The 20,646-nt window shown below is 53.0% G+C and overlaps 1 protein-coding gene across 1 annotated transcript; it reads right to left on the bottom strand.

Annotated features, from left to right (window-relative positions):
- Positions 1–13,732: 13,732 nt before the first annotated feature.
- Positions 13,733–14,272, bottom strand: LOC103630830 (phosphate transporter PHO1-2-like). The gene is made up of 3 exons (XM_008651883.2): positions 14,214–14,272; positions 13,972–14,124; positions 13,733–13,894 (listed from the first exon to the last, which is right to left on the bottom strand). Exons 1-3 carry the CDS (start codon positions 14,262–14,264, stop codon positions 13,769–13,771), a joined length of 330 nt encoding a protein of 109 aa, XP_008650105.2. The 5' UTR covers positions 14,265–14,272; the 3' UTR covers positions 13,733–13,768.
- Positions 14,273–20,646: the final 6,374 nt, after the last annotated feature.

Consider the following 20,646-nt stretch of genomic DNA (forward strand, 5'->3'; position numbering starts at 1 on the left):
GAGGGCTCACCGCCGCGGGGGTGGTTGCCGCCATCCATCGCCGGAGGGTGCTCCCCTTGACGGAGCGGCGGCTGCTTCTTTTGGAGATGGCGCCGGGGGTTGACTTGGAGGGTTCACAAATGTCCTCGGTCCCCCTCCCCGCCGATGACCTCCATAGGCGGGTAGCCGGCACGGTAGGGAGGCTGGATGTCAGCGTCCTTACCCAGCCCTCGATGCGTCCCGAGCGCGGGTGCATATCCCTGGTGAGTGTCCACTCCTTCTTCCTTCTTGTGTCGGATTGCCCTTGGTTCTCACAGCCGAGACTTTTCGTCCGTCTCCAGGAGGTGGGGTTTCACAAGCCTTCCTTACCGCCGGTCCCGGAGGACGCGGTGGACCGAGCCGCGCTGAGGGTTGCCGCGGAAAAGAAGAAGGAGAAGAAGGACGCGAAGAAGGCTCGGGCCCGTGAGCGGATGCGGGCTCGGGATGCCTTGGAGAGGCGTCGTCGTCGGCAGGAGAGGGACGGGCTCCCGAGGGAGCCGTCGCCGGAGATGCCCGATGATGACGACGACGACGATGATGAAGACGATGACATGGCTACCCGCCTCGGCCTCAGCCCGGATCTGAGGCTGGGCCAGGGGTCGTCGAGCCAGCCCTCGTGTGGGCTGGCGCCGTCGGTATCCGGGGCCGGGACGTCGGGGTCCCGGTCCGAAGAACGGGGGCAGGCCGAGGGGGTACTTGACCCCTTGGCCGAGGTAGTTGAGGTGACCCCGGGGAGTCAGGCCGACCCGCCCGCTCCCCAAGAGCCGTTGCCCGTGCCGACTGCACAGGAGGCTGATCCTCAGGTCGTCGTGTCTGTGTCTGAGCAGACCGTCCCTCTGGAGCCTCGGGCGCCCGAGGCAGGGACGATGCCGAAGCCGGCAACGGGGCGAACCTTGGTGGTACCCGCGGGACCGAGGCTCGAGGAGCCTCCCCGCAGGCACGATTGGTCGTGGCCCGGAGTGGGTAAGTATCTAAGGATACCTCTGTCCCGGCTCCTTCTTCGTGTATCCTGATCCTGCTCTTCCCTTTCTTCCCAGCAAATGGAGGCACGGTTCGACCGTTCTGGCTCCCTGGAAGGCCCTTAAGACGGCGCCAGCTTCTGCAGCCGGTGCCACACCGGGCCTCGCCGGCCGGCCGGCCTCTACACAATGTGCCCCCAAGTAGGGGGCTTAGGTGGCACAAGATGTCGTGGGGCGAGTTCCCGAGGCTGACCCCTTCTTCGAGGCGGCCGTCGTGCCGAGGGAGGCTGTTAGCGCAGCCGCGGCCTCTAGCCCACCGGGCGGGTTGCCGGTGCTGGCACTGGCTTCTGCCGAGGCTGTTGCCGTTCTGGCCGTGGAGCCACCCGTCGCCGCCGATTTTGAGATGGCTGAGGCGCTGCCACTCGAGGTCGGCGATCGGCAACCTGCCCCCTTGGCCGAGGAGGTACCCGATGCGCTGGCTGCAGGAGGTGTCGACGCCTTGGAGGAGGGAGGCGCAGAACTGCGGCCTGTCTTGGGGAGCGGCGACCTCATCCTCGCGCGACGAGGTTTCAATGAGCGGCATGGGGAGAGGCTCTGGTTCTGGACCCGTGGTGCTTCGGAACCCCTCCTCATTCTTGACGATGAGCGAGAGGAGCAGACTTGGGACGAGCTTCGCGAGTGTGTCGAGGCGACAGTGGGGTCGCTTCGGTCGACCCTGGAGGTCCTTTCCAAGGACATTCCCAGGATCCTCCAGGTAAGGTTTTTAGGCATACCTTTCATGTGATCAAGACATTCTTTGTGACGCCCCGCTTCCCTTCCTCAGGATCTGACGGATCTGAGCACCGCCAAGTCGTCGTTCATCCGCCGCGAGGCCGACGTCTAGGGTTCGCTATGGTTCCTGAGGACCACGCTTGCCGAGACCACCGAGCGCCTCTCCCAACGGAGCGCCGAGGCGGCGGACCTTCGGTTGCTCTGTGACGAGCTGGGGGCAGAGGCAGCAGCGGTAGTTGGAGCTTGGCCAGGTCATAGGTGAGCGGGACCAATCTCGGGGCCGGGCCGCCGAGGCCGAAAGTCGGGCTGAGGCCCTTGGAGGCCAGCTAGCCGAGGCGTCCGCTCGGGCTAGAGCCCTTGCGGCGGACCTGGCTGTGGCCGTCGGGTCTGCTCAGTCCGCCCAAGCCGCAGCCTCGGAGCAGCGTGCCCGGGCCGAAGGTATGTCTTGGTTGTTTCAAGATTTTGATTCAGCTTCATTCTTCAACTTGCGTTTGAAGACTTCTGCTTTGGCTGTTTGCAGGGCTCGAGTCTGCCCTCAACGAGTCCGCCAAGGCACTTGCCCAGGCGGCTGAGCAGAGGGAGGCCGACCACGTGGCCATGTCCGAGGCTATCTCAGCCTTTTGCCAGGTCTTTGGTCTCGACGATGTCCCCTCGGGAAGCTACCCTCAGAGTCGCCTGCAGGCCTTGGGTGACCACGCACGCGGCAGACTCCGCGAGGCGCTGCATCACGACATTAGGTGGGCCTTCGCCGTGCTCGCTTCCCACTACGATGTGGATCTGGAGCAGGTCAGCGAGGGGTACTGCCTTCCCGACGAAGATGAAGCTGCCCTGGCCGAAGTTCAGAGGCTTGACGCGGCCGCCGCGGGTCCAAGCGCGGTGTTGGCGTCCACTTTTGAGGCAGAGATCCTTCTGCTTGCGCCGCCATTTGAGGGCGGGGCGGATCTCGTCGAGGGTGGAAACGAAGCCGAGGGTGCAGCTCCTCCCCCGGGCGATGCCTGATTCTGCTGGAGCAGTTTATTTTGAATATGTATGTGTCTTTCGTGGCCGCCGAGGCCTGAACACTTTGTTGTCGTGATATAGAGCTGTGTCTCTTTTCCTCCTGTTTCGCGTATCCAGACTTGTTCGTCAGTAGCAGGATCGCTTACCCAAGTAAGTGTTATTTTTCGCGGTAGGTGACGAGTGAGGTATCCGTATCCCGGAGGCGTAGGAGTCCCTCGGCTCGGTCGGCCTTGCCGTTTACATGCACTCTTATTCGTTTCTCGGGGTTCTGTTACTGATATAGCCAGAAAACACGAACGTCGTTTTGGTGGAAGACTTTTTTCGAGGAAAATTTTGACGTAGAGGGGGTTCCCCCTTCTAGCCCCCGAGGGAGGGTCGGGCTTTGCTGTGGCAAGGCTGACCCTTCCTTGATGGCTAGACTTTATTTGCGTATGTAAACGAGGTGTATGAACGACTTGAAAACATCTTAAGGGTAGAAGCGACGTAGTTGTCGGATGTTCCAAGCGTTGCTGTAGACCTCGCCTTGACTATTGGCCAGCTTGTACGTTCCGGGCTTCAAAATCTTAGCGATGATGAAAGGCCCTTCCCAGGGAGGCGTTAGCTTGTGGCGCCCTCGGGCGTCCTGTTGTAGCCGAAGCACCAAGTCGCCCACCTAGAGGTCTCGGGACTGAACCCCTCGGGCGTGGTAGCGTCGCAGGGACTGCTGATACCGCGCCGAGTGTAGTAAGGCCATGTCCCGAGCCTCTTCCAGCTGGTCCAGTGAGTCTTCTCGGTTGGTCCGGTTGCTTCGGTCATCATACGCCCTCGTCCTCGGGGAACTGTATTTTAAGTCTGTGGGCAAGATAGCCTCGGCCCCATAGACTAGAAAGAACGGCGTGAAGCCCGTGGCTCGGCTTGGCGTCGTTCTCAGACTCCAGACCACCGAGGGGAGTTCCTTCATCCATCGCTTGCCGAATTTGTTGAGGTCGTTGTAGATCCATGGCTTGAGTCCTTGTAGAATCATGCCGTTGGCACGTTCTACCTGCCCATTCGTCATGGGGTGAGCTACGGCGGCCCAGTCCACTCGGATGTGGTGGTCCTCGCAGAAGTCCATGAACTTTCTGCCAGTGAACTGGGTGCCGTTGTCGGTGATGATGGAGTTCAGGACTCCAAAGCGATGGATGATGTTGGTGAAGAACGCCACCGCCTGTTCGGACTTGATGCTGTTTAGGGGTCTGACCTCGATCCACTTGGAGAATTTGTCGATGGCGACCAGCAGGTGCGTGTAGCCCCCGGGTGCCTTTTGCAAGGGACTGACGAGGTCCAGACCCCACACAGCAAATGGCCAGGTGATGGGTATTGTTTGCAGAGCCTGAGCGGGCAGGTGGGTCTACTTTGCGTAGAATTGACACCCTTGGCAGGTGCGTACAATCCTAGTGGCGTCGGCCACCGCGGTCGGCTAGTAGAAACCCTGTCGGAAGGCGTTTCCAACAAGGGCTCGAGGCGCTGCGTGATGACCGCAAGCCCCCCGAGTGTATTTCTTGTAATAGCTCCTGACCTTCGGTGATGGATATGCATCACTAGAGGATGCCTGAGGGGCTGCAGTGGTAGAGCTCCTTTCCGTCACCCAGCAAGACGAACGACTTGGCGCGCCGCGCCAGTCGCCGAGCTTCGGCTCCGTCGTGGGGTAGCTCTCCTCGATGGAGATATTGCAGGTACGGGGTTTGCCAGTTTCGATTAGGCGTGACCCCATTCTGCTTTTCCTCGACGCGCAGTGCCTCTCCCTCGGGGGCCGAGGGTGCCTCGGGCCCAGCCGAGGGTGCCTCAGGCCGAGCCGAGGCCTTCTCGGGCTCGGGCGTGTCGTCGATCTTGACTGAGGGTTGATGTAGGTCTCGGGAGAAGACGACCGGAGGAACCGTTGTCCGCCTCGAGGCTATCTTAGCCAGCTCGTCCGCAGTCTCGTTGTATCGTCGGGCGATGTGGTTGAGCTCGAGCCCGTAGAACTTGTCCTCCAGGCGCCGAACCTCATCGCAGTAGGCTTCAATCTTCGGGTCACGCAGTGGGAGTTCTTCATGACTTGGTCGATGATGAGCTGCGAGTCGCCCCGAGCGTCGAGGCGCCGGACCCCTAGCTCGATGGCGATGCGCAACCCGTTAACCAGAGCCTCGTACTCGACCACGTTGTTGGACGCCAGGAAATGGAGGCGCATCACGTAGCGGAAGTGCTTCCCGAGGGTTGAGATGAAGAGCAGGCCCACGCCCGCTCCTGTTTTCATCAACGACCCGTCGAAAAACATGGTCCAGAGTTCCGGTTGGATCGGAGCTGCTGGAAGCTGGGTGTCGACCCATTCAGCCACAAAGTATGCCAGGACTTGGGACTTGATCGCCTTCCGAGGGGCGAACGATATTGTCTCGCTCATGATCTCCACCGCCCACTTTGCAATCCTACCTGAGGCCTCTCGGCACTGGATGATCTCCCCCAGGGAGAAGGATGACACCACAGTTACCGGATGAGACTCGAAGTAGTGTCGCAACTTTCGCCGCGTCAGAATTACCACGTACAGTAGCTTCTAAATTTGCGGGTAGCGGATTTTGGTCTCTGACAGTACCTTACTGATGAAGTAGACCGGCCTCTGGACGGGCAATGCGTGCCCCTCTTCTCGTCTCTCGACCACGATCGTGGCGCTGACCACCTGAGTGGTAGTGGCGACGTAGATCAAGAGGGCTTCTTCGGCAGCGGGGGGCACCAAGATGGGCGCGCTTGTAAGGAGCGCTTTTAGGTTCCCGAGGGCTTCCTCAGCCTCGGGGGTCCAAGTGAAGCGCTCGGTCTTCCTTAAGAGGCCGTACAGAGGTAGGCCTCTTTCGCCGAGGCGCGAGATGAAGCGGCTCAGAGCCGCAAGGCATCCCATGACCCTCTGTACTGGGGCCCATGTTGGGGATGGCCGCGATTTTCTTCGGGTTGGCCTCGATGCCTCGCTCGGGGACGATGAACCCTAAGAGCATGCCTCGGGGGACTCCGAAGACACACTTCTCGGGATTGAGTTTTACGCCTTTCGCCTTGAGACACTTGAATGTCGTTTCGAGGTCGGAGAGGAGGTCGGAGGCTTTCCTCGTCTTGACTACGATGTCATCGACGTAAGCCTCGACCGTTCGACCAATGTGCTCTCCAAACACGTGGTTCATGCACCTTTGGTATGTCGCACCCGCATTCCTCAAACCAAATGGCATAGTAACGTAGCAGTACATGCCAAAGGGTGTGATGAAAGAAGTCGCGAGCTGGTCGGACTCTTTCATCCTGATTTGGTGATACCCTAAGTAGGCATCGAGGAAAGACAGGGTTTCGCACCCAGCAGTGGAATCCACGATTTGATCGATGCGAGGCAGAGGGTAGGGAACCTTCGGACATGCTTTGTTTAGACCAGTATAGTCTACACACATCCGCCATTTCCTGCCTTTCTTTCTCACAAGCACAGGGTTGGCTAGCCATTCGGGATGGAATACCTCTTTAATGAACCCTGCTGCCATCAGCTTATGGATCTCCTCGCCTATGGCTCTGCACTTTTCTTCATTGAATCGGCGCAGAGGCTGCATCACGGGTCGGGCTCCAGCTTGGATATCTAGCGAGTGCTCGGCGACATCCCTCGGTATGCTAGGCATGTCCAAGGGACTCCATGCAAAAACCTCGGCGTTTGCACGGAGAAAGTCGACGAGCACTGCTTCCTATTTGGGGTCGAGCTCGGAGCCAATCTGGACTTGCTTGGAGGCGTCGTTGCTGGGGTCGAGAGGGATGGACTTAACCGTCTCAGCTGGCTCGAAGTTGCCGGCGTGGCGCTTCGCATCTGGCACCTCCCTGGAGAGGCTCTCCAGGTCGGTGATGAGGGCCTCGGATTCGGCGAGGGCCTCGGCGTACTCCACGCACTCCACGTTGCATTCGTACGCGTGTCGGTACATGGAGCCGACGGTGATGACCCCGTTGGGGCCCGGCATCTTGAGCTTGAGGTAGGTGTAGTTGGGGACGGCCATGAACTTGGCGTAGCATGGTCTCCCCAGCAATGCGTGGTAGGTTCCTCGGAACCCGACCACCTCGAACGTGAGGGTTTCCTTTCAGAAGTTGGAGGGAGTCCCGAAGCAGACGGGCAGATCGAGTTGCCCAAGGGGCTGGATGCGCTTCCCGGGGAAGATCCCGTGAAAGGGTGCCGCGCCGGCCCGGATCGAGGACAGATCAATCTGCAGGAGCCCGAGGGTCTCGGCGTAGATGATGTTGAGGCTACTGCCTCCATCCATGAGGACCTTGGTAAGCCTGACGTTGCCGATGACGGGATCAACAATGAGTGGGTACTTCCCCGGGCTCAGCACGCGGTCGTGGTGGTCGCCTTGGTCGAAGGTGATGGGCTTGTCGGACCAGTCTAGGTAGACTGGCGCCGCCACCTTCACCGAGCAGACCTCCCAGCGCTCTTGCTTGCGGTGCCGAGCCGAGGCGTTTGCCACTTGCCCACCGTAGATCATGAAGCAGTCGTGGACCTCGAGGAACTCTTCTGCCTTGTGGCTCTCCTTTTTGTCGTTGTTGTGGGCTGTGCCACCTTCCGCCGGGGGCCCGACCTTGTGGAAGTAGCGCCGAAGCATGACACACTCCTCAAGGGTGTGCTTGACGGGACCCTGATGATAGGGGCATGACTCCTTGAGCATCTTGTCGAACAAGTTGGCGCCTCCGGGAGGCTTCCGAGGGTTCCTGTGCTCAGCGGCGGCGACAAGGTCTGCATCGGCGACGTCGCGTTTTGCTTGCGACTTCTTCTTGCCCTTCTTCTTGGTGCCACGCTGAGCGGACGCCTCGGGGACCTCTTCCGGCTGGCGCCCCTGAGGCTGCTTGTCCTTCCAGAAGATGGCCTCGACCGCCTCCTGACCAGAGGCGAACTTGGTGGCGATGTCCATCAGCTCGCTCGCCCTGGTGGGGGTCTTGTGACCCAGCTTGCTCACCAGGTCGCGGCAAGCGGTGCCGGCGAGGAACGCGCCGATGACATCTGAGTCGGTGATGTTAGGCAGCTCGGTGCGCTGCTTCGAAAATCGCTGGATGTAGTCCCGGAGGGATTCTCCCGGCTGCTGGCGGCAGCTTCGGTGATCCCAGGAGTTCCTAGGGCGCACGTATGTGCCCTGGAAGTTGCCGGCGAAGGCTTTGACCAGGTCGTCCCAGTTGGAGATCTGTGCAGGTGGTAGAAGCTCCAGCCAGGCTCGGGCGGCGTCGGAGAGGAACAGGGGGAGGTTGCGGATGATGAGGTTGTCATCGTCCATTCCACCCAGCTGGCAGGCCAGCCGGTAGTCTGCGAGCCACAGTTCCGGCCTTGTCTCCCCCGAGTACTTGGTGATGGTAGTCGAGGTTCGGAACCGGGTCGGGAACGGCGCCCGTCATATGGCCCGACTGAAGGCTTGCGGACCGGGTGGTTCGGGCGAGGGGCTCCGATCCTCCCCACTATCGTAGCGTCCCCCACACCTGGGGTGGTAGCTTCGGCGCACCTTCTCGTCGAGGTGGGCTCGACGGTCACGGCAGTGGTGCTCATTGCCGAGGCGTCCCGGGGCCGCAGGCGCTGTGTCCCGCGTGCGCCCGGTGTGGACCGAGGCTTCCCGCATGAATCGGGAAGTCGTGGCGCGATGCTCCAGGGTGTACCCCTGCCTTCGGGAGGCAGAGCTTTCGGCCCGTCGGACCGCGGCATCCTCCAGGAGATTCTTGAGCTCTCCCTGGATACGCCGCCCTTGGTGGTGGATGGTTCCGGCATCACTCGGAGTAGTATTGCTGCTACAGCCAGGTTCTGGCCGACCCCACTGGAAGCGAGGGGCAGCCTTGCCCTGGCATCGTTAGCGATGCGGTGCAGGACGTCCTGGGCCAGAAGACGCACTTCTCCGGCTGGTGCTCGGCCTGCCCCCTCCTGCCCGATAGTCTGCCTGAACTGCACAAGTTGTCCTGCTTCCTCGTCGAGCCTGGCCTGCATCTCGTGGATTTGCTCGAGCTGTGCGTCCTGACCCCCCGCAGGGACTGGGACCACAGCTAGCTCCTGAAGGATGTCAACACGAGGCGCAGGCCTAGGGGGATCGCCGTCCTCCGGCATACCAAGATGGTTGCCTTCGTCGAGACCCCTTAGATCGACGTGGAAACATTCGCGACTTGGGCCACAGTCCTCGTCGCCGAGGCTGTGGCTACTATCGGAGCAATCGGAGAGGAAGTAGTCACATGCGGTCATGAAGTCCCGCATGGCACTAGGGTTATCGAGCCCGGAGAAATCCCAACCAGAGTCGGGCTCGTCATCTTCCTCGGAACCCGGGGGCCCGTAGGTCGAGACGACCGTCAGTCGGTCCCAGGTTGACCGCATATGATACCCCAGGAGGTTCGGATATGCCTCTATGAAAGCATCCACCAAAGCGGGGTCGCTTGGTGGGTCGAAGCTAAATCTAAAAGGCACAGGATGGGAAACGGACGGTACCTCTTGATCGACGGATGGTGACGAAGTCGCGTCAGGGACGGACTGCACCGTTATCTCAGGTACGAGGCTAACGCCCAGCAAGTCCTTCGCGAGCGTGCTGGCGTCGTCCGTCTGCTTGGGGTTGGCGTGTTGCGGGGAAACAACGCTCGTCTTTGTCTCAGACGCGAGGTCAACGCCCGACGTGTCCCCCGTTGGGGCGCCGACGCCGTCAACTCGCTCGACAGCCGACGAGGTGCCGCCTCCTGCTTGGCCATGCCTACCCTGCCTCCTCCTCCGTCGGCGAGGAAGGTGATGGGACAGACCCGGATGTTGCTCTTCCGTCACGTGGGGAAGACGTCGTCGATTCCGCCGCCGATGGGCGGGCTGACAGCCGCCATTGTCGTTGTCGCGCAGCGGAGGAAGGAGTATCATGTCATAGCTGCCGTCGAGGGACATGAACTCAAGGCTCCCGAAACGGAGCACCATCCCGGGTTGGAGAGGTTGCTGGAGACTACCCATCTAGAGCTTGACGGGAAGCTGTTCGTCAACACGCAGCAGGCCCCTACCTGGCGCGCCAACTGTCGGCGTTTCGACCCCGGGGGGTCCCTGGACCGACGAGTAAATTGTCGCTGCGTGTCCCAGCCCAGATGGGTCGGTGCGAGACGGAACACAAAGGGGGAAAACAGTAAGGGGAAACCGTGGCCTCGTGTTGTCCTGCGCCCAGGGCGTATGCGCTTGCAGTAGGGGGTTACAAGCGTTCACGAGGGAGAGAGAGAGAGAGAGCGAGAGCCTTGTGCGTCTGCCCGTTCTCCCGCGCGGCCACCTTCTCGTACGAGAGCCCTAGACCTTCCTTTTATAGATGTAAGGAGAGGGCCCAGGTGTACAATGGGGGTTGTAGCAATGTGCTAACGTGTCTAGCAGAGGGAAGCCAGAGTCCTATGTACATGCCGTCGTGGGTGTCGGAGAGGTTTTGGCGCCCTGTTCATGTGATGTCATGGCTGTCGGAGGAGCGCTTGGGCCCTATGGAAGTAAAGCTGTCGGGGCTGTCGGATCCTTGCTGACGTCTCCTTGCTTCTGTAAGGGGCTGAGAACTGCCGTCGTCATGGAGCACGCGGGGTGCCATCATTGCCTGTTTTACCGGGGCGAGCCAGATGGGACGCCGGTCTTGTTCCCCGTAGCCTGAGCTAGCTAGGGGTAGGGTAATGCTGGCCCCCCTTGTGACATGGTCGGTCCGAGCCTGAGGTCGGGCGAGGCAGTGACTCCTCCGAGGTCGAGGCTGAGTCCGAACCCTGGGGTCGGGCGAGGCGGAGACCGTCTTCCGGAGTCGAGGCTGAGTCCGAGCCCTGGGGTCGGGCAAGGCGGAGACCGTCTTCCAGAGCCGAGGCTGAGTCCGAGCCCTGGGGTCGGGCGAGGCGGAGATCGTCTTCCGAGGTCGAGGCTGAGTTTGAGCCCTGGGGTCGGGCGAGGCGGAGTCCGTCGCCCGGGGTCGAGGTTGAGTCCAAGCCCTGGGGTCGCGCGAGGCGGAGACCGTCTTTCGAGGACGAGGCTGAGTCCGAGCCCTGGGGTCGGGCGAGGCGGAGACCGTCTTCCGAGGTCGAGGCTGAGTCCGAGCCCTGGAGTCGGGCGAGGCGGAGTCCGTCATCCAAGGTCGAGGTTGAGTCCGAGCCCTGGGGTCGGGCGAGGCGGAGTCCGTCGTCCGAGGTCGAGGTTGAGTCCGAGCCCTGGGGTCAGGCGAGGCGGAGCTTCCTATGGCGCCTGAGGCCGGTCTTGGCGGCTATCAGCCTCACCCTGACGGGTGGCACAGTAGTCGGAGCAGCGCAGGCGGCGCTGTTTTCCTGTCAGGTCAGCCAGTGGAGGGGCGAAGTGACTGCGGTCACTTCGGCCTTGTCGACTGAAGAGCGTGCGTCATGATAAGGTGTCAGGCGATCCTTGCATTGAATGCTCCTGCGATACGGTCGGTTGGCGTGGCGATCTGACCAAGGTTGCTTCTCCACGAAGCCTACCCGAGCTGGGCCTCAGGCGAGTCGAAGGTGCGTCCGTTGTTTGAGGAGACCCTCGGGCGAGGCGTGAATCTGCCTTGGTCTACTGTTCCTGCCCGAGGTTGGGCTCGGGCGAGACGAGATCGTGTCCCTTGAGTGGACGGAGCCTTGACCGTAATCACGCCCATCAGGCCTTTGCAGCTTTGTGCTGATGGGGGTTACCAGCTGAGATTAGGAGTCTTGGGGGTACCCCTAATTATGGTCCCCGACAAATACAATAACATGGTAGCCGCATAATATGAAACACAAAAGCTACAAAATAAAATCTTAAAACAAAAAAAATGATAATAACAACTTACAACACAAAAAAACATAATAGTAACATCTTACAATGAGGGAAAGATATGAGTACACAAGTCTGCTGAAGTAAAAAAAATTCAAAACATTAGGAAGACTTGCAGTGCGGCTAATTGAAGTTAACCTATGTCATAGGTTATTTCTCTAGAGAATTGGTTGTATGAAATGTCCCTGCATGCCAAATACAAAAAAGGAAAATTCGCGTCATAGCATCCTAATCTAAAAAGGACAACCAAAAACACCAACAGAATCGCAAAGAAACAACATACATAATCTCAAAAAAGCTAGTGCTGTTTCGTCTAGAATTGTTCCTCTGATAGTGTTCCCCCTTATGTCACTGCAGATATGGAGCACAACCAATGTCAATAAAGATCAAACTGCATCTTATGCATCAGGACACACAATGGAGCAGGGCAGTAAACTTACAAAAAAAGAACCATATACCACTCAGTTGGCACATATCAGGTGACAAAAAAAGTTCCATTCAGTTATTACCACTCAAGCCTCTATGGAACCAAGGTAACATATGTTATCACCCAAAAAACATCTTGAACCTTGAGCAAAAACAAAAAATGATGTAGAGCTCTTACAGGGATTGCAGTACACCATTCTAGTAGATGAGCCTAGGGATGTCGCCGTTAAGCTTGTTCTGGGCCAGATCCCTATTACAAAAAGGAACAAACGAACATTTCATTACCAAAACAGCATATGACAAAAAGGGAAAGGAAGTACAAAAAAAGGAAACTCCTTTGGTGTGAGCACTAAAGCACAAAAAACAGTGGGAAACTAAAACAGAACATAAACATGAGAGAAAACTTGTTCTGCTCCAGTAAGCTTACATCTGACTTGCCCAAACATATCTTCAACCTTCTTCTTACGGCAGGAGACCGTCTCATTGAAGGATTCTCATCAAATGTAGCAAAAAAGGGCGCGTTCAAATCATCTGCAAAAATACAAAATACAATTGAATAAGAACATGATGAAAAACAATACCAAAAAACAATGAAAAAAATATACAGAAATGTGAAACAAAAAAATGAGAAATATAAACTTACAAAATGCCCTTCATGACTCCACACTTAATGAGATCCCCCCGGACATTGCATCGTGCAGCAAAAAAGTTGACCACTGCCCATTCTTTTGATAATGCTATAAGGATAGTGTGCATAGTGTATTATTTTGTTTATGTCTAAATGGATTGTCATCATGTCATATGTAAAAAATTTGGAATTTTGTTTTTTCAGATGTCATTAGAGCTAGCAAGGTCAAAAGAAATGGGCAGTGGTCAACTTTTTTTTTGCAATTAACATCCAGGGGATAAAATATACAACTTCCTCTTTTTCCTTGACACTCGGTTCCTTTTAGAACCTATAAAAACCAAACTAAAACAAAAAAAGAGATCCCATACTCAAAAAATAACAAACAAAAAATGATGAAAAAATAATAACAAAAAAATACTAAAAGGATTAATTCAAAAAAATAACATCACACTTGGCATCACGACATTCGACCTAAAAAATACAGAAAATACAATGGAACATAAAAAAAACGTGTGTGGAATTGCATAACCAAAAAGGAGGTAGTTTTTGTTTTTTCGAGTGGATGTACGTATAAGATACTCATAACATGTTCAAAAAATATTGAATATATCTTTTTTTATAATGGGTACAAAAATATATCTGGTATTGGGCCATCCATGTACCGTCCCTGAAAAAAAATGAACCTTTAAAAAATATGATAAAAACATAAAAAGGCCCACTAATAAGAGGACAACAAAAAAAGCCCAACGAAACTATGAAAAAACTAAATCTGGTATTGGGCCATCCATGTACCGCCTACCAGCCCAAATGTAGTACACATAAAAAAGGCAACAAAACAAGCCCAGTGCAGTACACAACCCCCCAGCCGCCAGCCCTCCAGCCAGCCACCAGCAGCCCCCAACACAAAACCACAGAACCCCAGCCGCCAGCCCTCCACCCCAGCCGCCAGCGGCCAACACAAAACCCTCCCCCCCTCTCCAGGAAAAAAACAGAACGCTCAATGTCTATGAGGATACAAAGTACATGATGATGACAGAGGAAGATAGAAGAGGCAAAGAAATTGAAAAGGTATACTCATCTTTGCCCCCCATCTCATTTTGTTGATGCTTCTCTGTTCAAAAAAGTTGAGGCCCCCTAGATTTTTGCAGAAGAAAAAAAATCCCATGCTCGAAATAAACAACACAACATCTCTACCCACTCTTTCACCCCAACCAAAAGTCAGAGCTCCCATGGTTTTCCGTGCCACGGGACGCTTTCTGGTTTAAACACCATCGCTGATACGTACTTGCCGGTGTTAGCAAGCTGGTTCATGTCGTGGCCTTCTTCCAAGTACCTTCTCAGACACTAGCATGCAGCAGTAGACCATTTTAGTTAGTCTGATGAGCAGATAGATCTGCTAGATTCGTTCAATATCAATCTACCTGCATTGCTCGCCAGTAGTATGGCAGGAAAGAGAGCACATATGCCAGGTTCTTGTATTGGGAGCTGCTGGTACAACTTCCATACGCGTGAGTTCTGAAAGTTTCAGCCATGAAGTAGCACCCCGTGAACTTGAGGTGTCTTAGCAGTGGGATCTGCAAAACAAGACATTTTGAGCCGCAACGTAATAAGTACAATGGCTAGCTCTCCATGCATGCCTAGTGTACGGCTGAGCACAGTTTACCTGGCTGGTTAGCTGGTCAGCCATGAAGAAATCCGCCATCAGAACCTGCATGAAAGGCATCCTGGTAGATCAGATTAGATGAGCTATTTCAAACAGGCTTGACAGACAGACAGAAAGACAAAATAATGAGGCAGGGGACCAACCAACAATCAACTTAGCGACCGGGATGCTGGGCTTATAATAGTTTAGGTATGAACCTACCTGTTAGGTCCAACCAAAATAACGTACAGATAAAACAAAGTAAAGAATTATACCACATCCACCGCATATTAGAAGAAAACAGAGGGTACAAGTAGTCATACATACTTACGTATCAGCAACAACCCATTCACTTATGCTCCTCGCATTCACATTTGTTGTTGATCGGTAACAGTAACAACATTTCCACAGTAGGTCACACCGTGCTGAGCGTCGGGCGTGGCGCGCCACAACGGGGTGTTGTTGTCCTTACATAGGGGCGAAGCTAGAAATTACAGGCGTCGGTGTCAGTATAACATATTAACTAATAGTCTGTTACTTATGATAATATAGATATCACAATAATAAAATTATATGATACACTTGAGTGAGTACTTCGGTCTTTAGAGTTCAGAGCTTGAGGTTGGACCAGTTTAGCGCTGAAATAGTCTGCAGAGTGTAGGCTCGTGGTCTCTCGCCTATGGAACGACAGAAGACCATGCTAGACATCTCATTTTGTTGATGCTTCTCTGTTCAAAAAGTTGATGCCCCTGGATTTTTGCAGAAGAAAAAAACATCCCATGCTCGGATTTTTCTTGTACCCCCCATGTAAAAAACACCTGCAACAAAAAACATGATAATTAGAAGATATCAAAATAGATTTCTCACCCACTCCTAGTTTGTATTACTTGTTCAAATTGGATTAACATATGCAAAAAAATATTTGTATTACCTCTTCGATTGGATAGAAGACTAACACACTATCCATTAGTTTTTGCCCCCCCTCCCTCCCCTGATGATCTGCCGCAAAACACAAAAAAAGGCTACACATGAACTTGCCCTCTGCCCTCCGCCTCCAAGAACTATATCTGCATGATCTGAACATCCTCTGACTTAGCTGAAAACGACCACATCAAATACACAACTACAAGGCAAAAAAAAAAAGAAACCACATAACACAAAAAACAGCCAAGATTGAAAAAAAACTGGGCATAAATTTTCTTTCCCTTTTCGTAGATTCATGTTGATGGTACTAACAAGTTTGTCACTGAAGACAACATATTCTCAGAAGATGAAATTACCAATTTTCAGCACCATATATTGGAGATAATTGGAAGTACTCAGGTAAAAAGTATATGAGAATTCCCGTAATTACAGTTGAATAAGATGAAAAAAATTCTATCCACATGTTTTGAAGACTAAAAAACTTTTTGTGATTTTTTATGAATGTGCAAAAAACATATGGCTGGAAGGCGTTTTACTCAAAATGGATCAAGCAGTACTCAGATATACGCACAAATGACGCTGCCATATGTTTCAAACCAGGTAATAAAATGCAAAAAAACATGAACAACACCTACTAAATTATATATGGGAATTTAATTGATCCTTGATGATTATGCAGGGTGGATACATTGATCTGATGATGGAACAGATACGTAACTCGTAAGGAGAATCAGTGAGTGAAGTAGGCAATGAAATGCAAAGTGGCCTATGCACACAAAATGAAACCATGAACAAAAACCTACTAGTGGCCCCATGTGAGACATACACACAGATGATTCTTGAGGAGGACTCAACGCTTGCAAATGCAGACATATCCAAGGTAAGTGTGGGGGTGTGTGGGAAAAAATAATAGTAATATACATTTCATAACATAAACAATGATGTTAACAATGATGTTTATAGCGGCAACAGGATGTGTTAACAGGATATGTTTCAAACCAGGTAATAAAATGCAAAAAAAACATGAACAACACCTACTAAATTATATATGGGAATTTAATGGATCCTTGATGATTATGCAGGGTGGATACATGGATCTGATGATGGAACATATATATAACTCGCAAGGAGAATCAGTGAGTGAAGTAGGCAATGAGATGCAAAGTGGCCTATGCACACAAAATGAAACCATGAATAACAACCTACTAGTAGCACCATGTGAGACATACACACAGATGATTCTTTAGGAGGACTCCCCGCTTGCAAATGGTGACATATCCAAGGTAAGTGTGGGGGTCTGTGGGAAAAATAATAGTAATATACATTTCATAACATAAATAAAAATTAGAAAACTAACGAAAAAACTGAATTTTTTTTGTAGGAGACATTTGGGGAATGCAATGAAGCTGATACATCTAAATACGGGGAAGCAGTATACCACAGGGATCTCTTTGAGATAATGCATGTACAACAACTAACTGAATGTGTGCAAAATGATGATGGAAAAGAAACTAAAACATCGAGTGCTAGTGCAAACTTTGATGATGCAGAAGCTGAAACAACAAATGCAGGAGATGAAGAGTTAACAGAGGATCAGATTGATGCCTTCATTATGAGTGAGCAGATAGCTGCAACAGAAGGGAACAATGCATCAATAGACAGCAAATACACACCGCAAGTTGGGATGGAATTTAAGACCAGGGGAGATGCAAAGCACTTCTTATTCTTCTATGGTTTTTGGCTGGTTTTAAACCAGCAATCACCCACACTTTCAGGACTTCCAACAAAAAAAGAAGCAATGAAGTAACAAAGGTGGAGCTGAAATGTAACAAACATGGCAAAACAAAAAAAGACAAACCAGCAGGAACAAGATATTTGCATAGAAAAAAAGCGCTGCGAGAAAGGCCCAAAAAGGAATACAAATGTCCAAGTTAAAACAGATTGCAGAGTATTCATGGTTATAAAGGAACATGGACAAAAATGGGTGATCGATAAGTTAGACTTGGAACACAATCATGAGCTCAGACCAGCTGACAGCAACAACATGTTTAGTGGGCATAAGTACATGACAGATATGGAAAAAGGAATTATAAGAACATTGAACCACAACAACATACCTACACGGAAGATGATAGCTATATTGTCTTATCTGAGAGGAGATATGACAGCATTGCCATACAAAAAAAAGATGTTAGCAACTACAGAACTAAAATAAACAAGGAAGTAACAGGGAATAATATGACGCAAGCACTGCAGTTTTTTCAGGAAAAACAGAAGGAGATCCAAATTTCTTCTACAGAATTGTCATTGATGAAGATAAAAAGGTGAAGCACATGTTTTGGGTAGATGGGACATCTTTGAAATACTACGAGATGTAAGGAGATTATGTCACACCCGATTTTAGAAGGCAAACCGAATGCGAACCATGTATGTGCCAGGATCAGCAATTCACGTACACGACAGTTACATAACATGGACATCATCACACAATGCTCAAATAGTATTAAAAACGGAAATAGTCGATTACATCATATGTCTGAGACATCCATATAGTCTTTACAATAAATCAAAGTACGGAAAAGAAACATAGATAAACGCGGCCTTCACAGGCAGCCGACTATGGGTTGCCGCTAACCCACGCCTAGAACTCATCAAAATCTTGGAACTCCTGATGGTCTCCTTCTACGGCTTCATCTTCTCCTGAGCAGGGGTTGCAATGCTAACAACCTGGGGATGGGGGGGTTTGGTGTGTAGAGCAAGGGTGAGTACACATCAACATACTCAGCAAGTATCCTGTTTGGCTGTAGTGGACTAGCTTTATGTGGGGGTAAGTCAAGCAGTTGCTTTTAGTTGGTCAGGTTATCATTACTAGTAGAGAAAGCCAAGTTTTAGAATTGACCCACGTTATTAACCCAAACGTACTCCTTTCCAAACGGAAAGAGTACCACTTACCATTACCAGAGTCAATACCAAAACCAACAATCTCATTGCCACCTGCAATCCGAACATCTCTGATCAAGTATCACTAATCACTGGAGCTCCCTTGGCCGATCATAACCGCGAGCACGGCTGATATATCAGTTTTCAAACACTCTGCAGAGGTTGTGCACTTTACCCACAAGCTGTGATTCCCTTTCTACCCGGAGATCATGACTCTCCATTGATCACTACCAAGGTGACCCAGCAGGGCATCACTACATAGCCTTTACAAAGATTCCCCGGGGTTGTAGCCGCTCGTTAGGTTTCCTAAATGTACCGCACTCCTCCCCAAGGGACAAATCAACCTTGGCAGAGCGAGCCGCATACACCGAGCCCCATTGACGGCACGACGGCGAAGCGAACTACACCCCCAGATCCTCTAATTATTCAGCTAAGGGCACCCCATTCCACCCTCATGGTTGCACTGTTTTCCCGGGCGGTCATCCAACGAACAGGTCCTTACGGAGAGGCACTCGAGAAACCGCTCGAGCCCCCTTGAACACCACAAGTATAACATCATAATGAATGAAGGGAAAACAGCGTATCATTGATAATTCTCATCATGTTCATTGATTAGAGTTGAGCAATAGCATAAGATTAAGCAATAATAATCCAACCCAAATAGGTAATAAGGACATGGATAACAAAAGCTAGTCAATCCTTAGGTATAAATGTGTAATGCGGGGGGGGGGGGGTGAATTAAAGAATGTATAGGATAAAGATAGGTCAAGGGACACTTGCCTCCACCAACTGACTGCTGCTCAGGGGCTTCTCCTGCGAGTTCTTCGGGCTCTCCGACCGGATCATTCTCGATGCGAGCACAAACATACATACATCCACATATTTAATACAAAAGAACAGTACACCATACAATAGAATGCAGTAAGTAAACAGACGTTCCACGTGGGCTCGCAATTACGGTTAAGAGAGAAAGAGGAAAAGACAGTCGAGAAACGATCACGTTACATTATTATGAATTAAACTGCTCGCTCAATTGAAAGGCATTAATGTAGACACTATGTTTAGCATAAAGTAAAGTCATGTTTCATGTCTAATCATTATAAGCAGATGAAGATAAATTAAAAGGATTGTCGCACGGCGAGGCGCACGACATAGCACTCTAAATCGAATTAAGAAATCAACGACTCGTCGCGCGACCAAGCGCACAACGAGACACTTTGCATTAATTATAAAGAGACGTTAAGCTTCGCGCGACGAAACGCACGATGGCATACGTCAACTGAACTTAGTCTAAAGTGGAATGTCGCGTGAATACACGCGCGACGTTATACATTAAACAACCTGAAATTAAAATGGATCGTCGCGCGACGAAGCGCACGACGCAACACATTCATAGAATCTGAAATTAGATAAATTCGTCGCACGACGAAGCGCGTGACACAACACGCTAACTAACGGAGTTTGAAACTAACTAAAAACCAAGAATAATCACCGCGCGCGTGGGGTTGCGCACGCGGGAACGCGTTAGGGGTAAACGGGGGAGCGCGAGGCCACGCCAAGGCCACGCGAGCCACGCAGAGGGCCGGGATGCGGCGCGCAGGGGGCCGAGGCCACTCGCAGGGGCCGGGTACGCCGCGCCGGGGGCCGCGCCGCGCAAGCAGGGGAGGAGGGGGCCGCCGCGCGAGCAGGGGGCGGGGGCCGCGCCGCGCGCAGGGGAGGGGGCGGGGGGTCGCCGCCGCGGGCAGGGAGAGGTGCGGGGCCGCGCCGCCGTGGGCAGGGGAGGGGCGGGGTCACCACCGCGGGCAGGGGAGGGGGTGGGGCCACGCGCTCCGCGCGAGCAGGGGAGCGGGGCCGCGCCGCCGCGGGCAGGGGAGGGGCGGGGCCGCGCGCCGCGCAGGGGAAGAAGATAGGGTGCGTGCAGGGGGAGAAGAGGAGGGAGAGGGAGAGAGAGAGAGGAGAAGGGAGGGGAGGGGAGCTCACCTCAGGATCCAACTCCGGCGATCACCGTCTCCAAAACCTAGGGCACCACGGGGAGAGAGAGGTGGAAGAGGTAGAGGGAGGTTGCTGCGCGGGAAATCCAAATGAGAGAGGGAGGAGACGAGGGGGCGCATGGGGGGGTGTGGGGCGCCAGGGGCATGCAGGGCCGGGCCGGGCCGGACCGGGCTGGGTTGGGTTGGGTTGGGCCAAGCCACTTCGCGGATTGAAACCTACGACACGCACGACCCTCAAACGGGCTCCAATCGCGAATCGAAATCCGAGACGGAACGAGACGAACACGCGACATCAAACAAAGAAATGCGCTTCGGCATGATGCAACACAAATGACACTTAGGTTTTGGTTTATACATGACACAGACACCTATCACTATACTGGTTTGAAATTAGGAAGAAGGAGCGAAACAGGAAGAGAAAAGAGAGTAACGCCCGAATTTGGTGAGAGAAAAGAAGAAAAAATTCTACCCCCAAATTCAGGGCGTTACAAGCCTATCCCCCTTAAAAGAATCTCGCCCTCGAGATTCAGGGTGGGCTAGGAAAGAGCTCAGGGTATTTGGCCATCAGATCATCTTCACGCTCCCAAGTTGCTTCTTCC

This window comes from Zea mays, chromosome 6 (genome assembly GCF_902167145.1).
Source record: "Zea mays cultivar B73 chromosome 6, Zm-B73-REFERENCE-NAM-5.0, whole genome shotgun sequence".
Classification (NCBI taxonomy): Eukaryota; Viridiplantae; Streptophyta; class Magnoliopsida; order Poales; family Poaceae; genus Zea; species Zea mays.